Below are 8,937 nucleotides of genomic sequence, written 5' to 3' on the forward strand. Positions count from 1 at the left end.
ATATAGAGCTATTTAACACTGTTATTGAACAAACACTATATAGCAATGGTTACTATCACAATATAGAGCTTTAACTTTTTAACAACAAACTTTTAGTTTGAACAAAAAAAATAACAGCACTTTACAGCACTACATAACTTTGTTGGCACAGGTTCATCGTGTCTTCACCAAAGGCGTGTCGGGCCTTGAAGGAACCATCCAGAGAGGAGACAGCGTCCTCTCCATCAACGGTACCAGTCTGGAGGGCAGCGCACACGGCCAGGCCCTGTCCTGCCTGCACCAGGCCAGGCTGTCCACACAGGTTAGGGTTATTGGGTCTCAAAGTGTGTTAATATAGCATCACAATAATGTTTAACCTTTTATACTTTGGCTATTCAAAAATAGCAGATCTACAAGCTCATAGTGTGGCACCGAGTGCCGCGCTATGAGCTTGTAGATCTATAGTAGATCTGCTATAATATTTGAGATGGGGATCCGCGGCCAAATACATATCATTTTGGGGGTCCTTGACATGAAAAAGTTGGAGAACCACTGGGTTAAGTTATTAGAGTGTTGAAACGTTCTTTAGTTTTTATTTCATTTGTACTTTTAATGTTTTTCAATTTCCATTTAGTTTTGATTTGTTTTCAAAGTGGGTTTGATTATTTAGTTTATGTATCTATTTTGAAAAGGCTTAGTTTTAGTTTTGATTAGTTTTAGGGATAGCAATTATTTATTTATGTTTAGCATTTCCCAGGAGTGAGATTCAAAAAGTTCAGACAAATAGTGAAAATAGCCGATCTACAAGCTTGTCGTGAGCTTGTAGGTCTGCTATTTTCACAATTTTCAAAGATTTTTTTAAAATGTTTAAGAATATAAGGCTTATGTATGAAATCTTGACGAAGACTAAAACTGTGGACATTTCCTCTATGATTTCAGTTAGTTTTAGTTTGTTTCGCAAACACAATGCAGTTTCAATTAGCTATACATTTTCTTTGTAAAGCTTCGCTTTTATTTGTTATTTCAGTTAGTTAACTAACATGTTTTGTGTCAATAGGCTCTATGCACAGCAGCCATATTGGGAATGAATTGGGCCCCTGCCTTACTTCCTTTACAGGTGTTACCAATATAATACTAATTAAGGCTCTGTTCCATTTAGTGTGGCACAGTGGTTGTCTTATTTTCAAGGACCCCATAACTCTGAGAGTGTACAAATGGAACCAAATGGACCCGTCCATTTGGTTCCATTTGTACACTCTCAGAGTTACACACCCATCATAAGGGGCCATTTGTGAACCAAAATTGAGTTTCTAGTGAGCCAACATGCACGATATCAGCACCCTGACCAGAATGGAACAGAGCCCTTCATTAGTATCATTGGTAACACCTGTGAAGGAAGTAAGAAGAGGCCCAATTTCTTTCCAATATGGCTGCTGTGCATAGAGGCTATTCTAGTTTCAGTCATTCTGTTAGTTGTAGTTCTAACATTAGTCACATTGCTGTCCACCCAGGCCCTGGTGGTCATCCGGAGAGGCAGCGATAGCGGCGATACGAACGGCTCCTCCCCCCGACATGACGCCTTGCTGGGCCGTCCCGGACGCACCTCGCTGTCTTCCAACGAGAAGACTGTGGACACGGGAGCAGGTGAGTCGCCCTTGGCAGTGAATTAGTTAATGTTTTTGTCTAGTGGTGGAGGTGTTTTTTTTTGTTTTTTTTTGCAGAACCGTTTTTCTTTTTTGTGGACCTCAAAGGTCCCACTTTGAGGGGTCCCCAGCCTGGGGGGGGGGGGGCCCAGGAGCCCTTGTCAGAGCCTCAAACCCACCGAGAATCACTGCTGTAAATACAGAGGAGGGGCCCACACATTTGATATTTGTTGAACCCATTAAGACCTGAGGCGATTCTTGAAAATCCTAACATCCTAATATTTTTTCACGATTTTTCAAAAATAGCAGATATACAAGCTCATATGAGTAGCCAAAGACATCTAAAGTGACACAGATGCGTTCCAGGTCTCAATGGGTTAACCTATACATTTCATTTTAGTAAATTGTCGATGGGCAGTGCGGCCCAGTTCCCAAAGGGCCCCTGAGAGCTTAAGGGCCCCTGAGAGCTTAAGGGCCCCTGGGCCACGGCCCCCCCGGCGGCCCAACGGCTAATACAGCCCTGACTGACGGTGTTTTTTTTATGTTTTTGTTCTAGTGGTGGAGGTGGGACCTGACGGTGTTCTGACGGTGGAGCTTCAGAAGACGTGTGCAGGTCTGGGCTTCAGCCTGGAAGGAGGCAGAGCGTCAGCGCAAGGAGACAGACCGCTGCATGTCAAACGCATCTTTAAAGGTCATTGTTACTGCCATATACAGCTATATCCAAAATGTATTAATTTACTATGACAGTACTGTGCAATCATCCTTTCCTTCCTCCCCTCCTGCCCTTCTGAGCAGCAATTCAGGATTCCTGAGTAGGTGTTGACCAGTGGTGTAAAGTAACTAAGTACATTTACTCAAGTACTGTACTTAAGTACAATTTTGAGGAATTTTTACTTTACTGGAGTATTTCCAATTTTCAGTACTTTTACTTCTACTTCACTACATCTCAGAGGCAAATATTGTACTTTTACTCCACTACAATTATGCGACACATTGCTTGTATCTATCTGCTATTCTGTATCTGTATCTATCTGTTTTTTTCAAAAGATTTGTATACATTTGAAAGCTTGTGCATTCTGTATGATGAATGCGTTCTACTTTTGGTCCTTTAAGCACATTTTTATACCAATACCTTTGTACTTTTACTTAAGTAAATTTTGAATTCCGGACTACTACTTGTAACAGAGTATTTCTACATTACAGTATTGATACTTTTATTAAGTAAAAGAAATGTGTACTTTTTCCACCACTGCTCATTTCCCAATACAGACGCACATTACTATACCGTAAATAATATATATCTTATATATTCACCCTGGCATCTCTATTATGGGCATTGCTATTAATACAGGTGTGCCTTGTGATTTGTATTTTCCCATTGGCGTTCCTTTGGCACAACAAGTTTGAAAACCACTGCTGTAGTCAATCATTTAAATCATTCACATTTATAACCACAGGGTGGTGCTGTTGAGCCGTGTCTACATGGTACAGTATATACCAGCCAGGTGGAGCTGGCTTCAATCAAATCAGAGTTCAGATGGTTGTGATTGGATGAGCCTGCAGTTCCTACGCTCTCTCACTTTTCCTAATTCCTAATTTGACCATTTAATTCATCAATCGATCGATTGATCGATCGATCGATCGATCACCGTTACGTGATCCGGGGCTCAATCGATCAATCAATCAATCAATCAATCAATCAATCAATCAAATAGCAGATCTATAATCTCGTAGCTTGTAGATGTAGTGTGTATAGTATCAATGTACAGATTATTGATTTGTTTTATATTCTACTGTTTAGACTGATGATAAATTATGTTCTTGGTTTACCTATGATCCTAAATTACTATTTATATGCATTTGATCTATTACCTCGTGTTACTTCTACTACCACTTGTCTCTCCCTAACATGTTTGTCTAGTTGTTATTTCTCAACGAAATTGTCAGTGTATTTAGTCATAGTTTTTTGCCTTCATAGCTTTGAAAAAAAGTATCAAATGGGGGTCTTACGGGTCCATTTGGTTCCATTACACTCTCAGAGTTACACACCCATAAGGGGCCTTTTGGAAGCCCATGAGGGTCCCTGGACCCCAACTTTAGACCCACTGGTGTAACATAGTGTTTCCAGTGAGCCAACATGCACACAGTATCAGCAACCCTGACTCTGTTTGCCCTGAATGGAACAAAGCCTTCATTAGTATCATTGGTAACACCTGTGAATGTCTTCACAATATGGCTGCTGTGCATAGAGCCTATTGACCGACTGAACGTTTCCTTGCTTGGCCAACAGGGGGCGCCGCTGAGCTGTCCAGGGCGGTCGACGTGGGCGACGAGGTGCTGGCGATCAACGGCCGCTCGCTGCAGGGCCTCATGCACTACGACGCCTGGAACGTCATCAAATGCACCGCCGACGGAGCCGTCACGCTGCTCCTACGGAAACCCAGGACTTCGGTGTGACGCTGTCGCAAGCATGTGTGACACACCCCCCGGCGGGGACTCGAACCCTGGTCTGGAACCCTGAGGAGATATTAGGCTTTTTGGTCTTCAGGCTAGAGGCTCTACTGCTTTCACTCATCTCCCCTCCAAACCCGATCCGGAGTCACAGATCGGATGTAACGCCCGGGATTCGAACCCTGGTCTTCCCGTTGCGGGAAAGGGACGCCAAAGCCAAACATTGTATCCACCTAGCCTAAAGGGGAGGGGGAGGGGGAGGGGGGGGGGGGGATATTTGGCTTTTTGTCTACACTCACCCCCAACCGGGGGACAACCCAGATCCGGGTCACGGCACCGATGTAAACGCCCGGGGATTCGAACCCGGGGTCTCCCCGGCGCGGGAAAGGCCACTAAACCCAAACATCTTTTAACCACTTGCCTAAAGGGGATATTTAGGCTTTTTGGTCTTCAGGTAGAGGCGCTGATCCACTCTGCTACGCAAAGACGCTGTGCGTCACATTCCAGATGGAAGGACGTAGGCGTGGATATAAGACTGAGAGCAGCACTTTCTTTGTCTTTTTCCTGTGGAGTTCACTCAGTTTTTTTTTGTTTTAACTCAGACTGTGAGAACACTAACTGCTGTGGCGTCAACAATGCTGGATTATCTGCCGCGGTTCGTCCCAGGAAAGCGCATTGCCGAACTGCCGTTTGTTTACAATAGCTCCACCCCTTAGAACTCTGATGACAATCACCTGCGTCGACAAGTCATTCCTTTTGTAAATCAAGTGAACGCGCAGAGACATTGAAATGGAACTGTGAGCTTGGAGCTGTGTGATTGCGGTGTTGGATTTGATGCGAATTTGTGTGAAGTTGGCATCTTTCTAGTAGAATAGTTCAAAAGTAGCAGTTTTTACATGAATGGACTTCAAGCTGCTGCATTGAGATTGAGTTTGCCGTTTGCTTCATTCGAACCACTCTTATAACTCTGCCAACATAATGGTCAACTAACCTCAAGGTTCCGTGGATTAGCCTGTGCCCTTTTTCTTCAGAAAGGATGCTTTTTTTTATGTTCCAAATAGAGCCCTCACGGATTGCAGTTATTTGTTATTTGGATTCCAAAGAGGCCAACATGTCTCTTGCATAACTCTTGGCGTCCTCTTATACTTAGTTGTGTGTCAGTGTAGCTCAATGGAATAGGCTCTATTCACAGCAGCCATATTATGAAGACATTCACAGGTGTTACCAATGATACTATTGATACAATGATACTAATGATTTAGTCTAGCACAGTGGTTTCCACGACCCCCATAACTCTGACAGTGTACAAATGTACATTTGTACACTCTCAGAGTTACACACCTGTAAGGGGCCATTTGGAAGCCCATGAGGGTCCCTGGAGACCAACTGTAGACCCACTGGTGTAACCAGTGGGCCAACATGCACAATATTAGCACCCTGACTCTGTTTGACCAGAATGGACAGAGCCTTCATTAGTATCATTGATAACACCTGTGAATGTCTTCATAATATGGCTGCTGTGAATAGAGCCTATAGCAGATCTGCTATTTTTGGTGTGAGACACAGCGCACAACTGAGTATAAATCAGGCATAACCCTAACCCATGTGCCTGATAAAGTCAAGCACTACAGTAATAATAGAAAATAATGTTATTTTCCACCCAGCTCACCACTTGTTGTTCAAACCAAGAAATTACTTTTCTCTTATGACTATAGATCAGTTTTACACGATTACAAACACGTTATTAAGTATCAATTTGAGGCTCTGATTCTGTAACAATACAAATAAAGAGACAATTGAAAAGGGAACTGGATTCACATTAGAGACACAGGGATTTTAGCTCAATGAAGAGTCTACAAGGAAACGGCGTATAAAAATCAGGTAATAACCAATTAAGGCAGACAGTAATGGCTTCAATCAATACATTCAGTCAAAACCAGATAATAACCAGTGTTGGACAGTAATGAAGTACATTTTCTTGAGTACTTTATTTGGGGTGACTTTCACTCCACTACGTTTCAAGGACAAATATTGTACTTTTGTCTCCACTACATTTGTAGGAAGGGGAAAAAACATTATGAACTAACCACTTAAGCCCACATCGCGACATATTGTGTGAGCTAGATCCGCTATGTTCCTTGAATAGAAATCAGCACATATCAGCCTCCAAATTGATGGTTGAGATATCAAAGGGTGTAATGTATGGTGTAGAACGAATCTCTCTGTGGCATTTTCTTAATTTATAACTATAGCACCGTCTAATAAAATTCATTGTCATCTTTGAAATCAACCACTATCTCAGACAGTATGGCAACACATGCTGTCATAATGCTGTTATACAGTCTAAATACTGTATACATAATGTAGTCATCATGGAATGGCTTTTTTCCTGCATCAAAGAGCTCTAGAGGCACGGCCAACATGCCATATGAACTGACCTGGGTGTCACCACTCAAAACAAATGCATTATTACAGAAAAAAACTTTCTTTTTTCATTTTGGAGTGAGAATGATGTGGATTTGAATTACACAATTGTTTGAACTGATATGGTACATGTACAACATAAGGCTGCTTTTGACTGTTGATTTTGAACATTTTAAAGGTAGTGTAAGTGATATTTTGTTTGTTTAAAACAAAACTGTTCTAACTTAAAGCTCCCATTTAACAGTTTCAATGCTATAGTGTTTCGGTTCCAGTTGTGTCTCTGCTCATTTGTTTCGTTTCATCACTTTCCAATTTCACTTGTTTATCCTGTATTCTGTACAAGTTCTCTCTGTATGAGTTCTCTCTCCTGATTGGATACAATTGACCTGAAATGAGAGACAGGGAGACCCCCTGTTACTGAGCAAACAGTAGCAATTGCTTACTTTACTATCAGAATATAAGACTTACTTTAACAAAGAAATACCACTTACAGAGCCCTTTAATACTAGTGATTATAGAGTAAATTGCTCAAAGTTTTCCCTTTAACTTGTTTCAAGCAAAGTGGCTATAAAGTGTGTCCAGGCTCTTCATTGTTTTTTGACAATGTCGATTTAAATAAACTTTTGAGTTAACTATATGAATCTTATTTATTCAGGTAAATTGAATAGTCCTTGATACAGGCCATGGAAAATGCCATTCCAAAATCCCAACGACAGTCATATTTTTATGCAGCCAACTAATGAAATGTTGCATAACATTACAGTTGATTCTCTTTGTAAGCAACATGTACAGTAATATGCTTCTGTTTAAGAAACACTTGCATTGAAATCAGCTCTTACAAAGCAAAAGTCATTATTTTAATCACTTTAAACAAAATGTACATGCAGTATTTGACTGGAGTGCCCCATGGTTCTATACTAGGGGCCCGCCTGTTTTTGCTATACATTAAATATCTTCGCCGAAAATAGCCGATCTACAAGCTTGTGAGCTTGTAGATCTGCTATTTCTGTGGAATGTTCGCCCCCGAGAATAGTGACTATCATGTGCTTGATGCTAATTGTAAATAATGTCTCCCACCTTGTACACTTGAGTGCTTATTTAGTTGTACCATGTTTATTTGACATCATTCTGAGTTCAGGTGACTGACTGTCTTTTCCGTTGGTGTATTTTTTATTCTATTTTGGTGTGTACTGTTGGTGTAAAATGGTCTGACTGACTTAAAGTATTTGTGTACATGTGCTGAACACATGTAGCGCGCACCATTGGTGGTGGCGCTTTACATTGCACAGAATGATTCTGGCAAAAACATGTTGCACAGCAAAGATCATCCGAAAATCGCTTTTTATTTAAGTTTGAAAATGATTTGTCGCTGTCGGGCAGAAACCTTGTATCTCCATATTGCATTTCTTCAAATATTCTTTCCATGAATTAATGCTATATAATATACTTTGTTATGACAGTGTTGCGTCAGTAGCGTAAATAGCCTATCTACGCGTATGCAGGCTTTTGTGTTTCACCCCAGACAGTATTTAACTTGCTTGATTCAATATCTAGATATTTGATTTTCATTTTAATCTCCATTTTAACCATGTTAGACTTGAAAACTAAGTCCACTGGTTGTGACTGATATTGTCATATTGAATGAAGAGACCGTCATTTTGCAATTAGTTATTTCATTATATTAATATTTTCTGTTACATAAGATTTCATCTCGGATTTGTGTCCATGCATGAAATACACAACGTCTTTTAGATCTGCTATTTTCAAACATTTTAGTACTTTTACTTTTGGTACTTTAAGTATATTTTGATGCCAATACTTTTGTCCTTTTACTCAAGTAACATTTCGAGCACAGGCCTTTTACTTGTAACAGAGTATTTTTATGTTGTGGTATTGCTTCTTTTACTCAAGTAAAATATCTGAGTACTTTTCCGCCACTGATAATAACTACATTGGATCCATTGGAACAGAGGTTCTCTTTTTTCCCCATTTCCTGACAAAGTAACAAGGTTTTGGACATACACGGTTTCTACCTGACAATGGTAACTTGCCATGCTGTTGAAATGTTGTCTTTGAATTGTGAAAAAATGGATTATTTGTTCTTTGGATTTTCCCAGAGTATATTTTTCATTTTGTTTTTTGTTTTTTATCACCAAATTGTACTTTTGTTCCCTTTACTTCTTTCTTTTCCTTGACTTGACACAGCAACATGGTGTGAGGAGAAAGCAGAGACATGAAAAACTATTATGAGATTTTGACATGATTATTTACAACCCGTTTGCCTGGCCTCACTGGACTGTATTTCTGTACAGAACTTTGGATATTTTTTTACTTTTTGATTCAAAAAGTGTACACATTTCTATTTCATTAAAGCATGTAATAGCTCTAGTTGGCTTCGTGTGGTGCAGTTGATTTTAGGGACACAATAGATCAAGTGTTT

General features: G+C 40.4%; 1 protein-coding gene across 1 annotated transcript in view; it reads left to right on the forward strand.

Moving 5' to 3' along the window:
* Positions 1-6,747, forward strand: part of pdzd2 (PDZ domain containing 2) — a gene marked incomplete at its 5' end in the record, with an annotated part of 118,753 nt that extends 112,006 nt beyond the window's left edge. The window contains 4 exons of the mRNA XM_084055970.1: positions 152-301; positions 1,491-1,623; positions 2,179-2,313; positions 3,913-6,747. Of these exons, the coding sequence (XP_083912096.1) occupies positions 152-301; positions 1,491-1,623; positions 2,179-2,313; positions 3,913-4,079 (585 nt within the window). The 3' untranslated portion in view covers positions 4,080-6,747. The remainder of the gene's footprint in view (positions 1-151; positions 302-1,490; positions 1,624-2,178; positions 2,314-3,912) is intronic.
* Between the last annotated feature and the right edge of the window lie 2,190 nt (positions 6,748-8,937).

Source organism: Gymnoscopelus microlampas (genome assembly GCF_963454915.1).
Source record: "Gymnoscopelus microlampas genome assembly, chromosome: 4".
In the NCBI taxonomy this organism is placed as follows: Eukaryota; Metazoa; Chordata; class Actinopteri; order Myctophiformes; family Myctophidae; genus Gymnoscopelus; species Gymnoscopelus microlampas.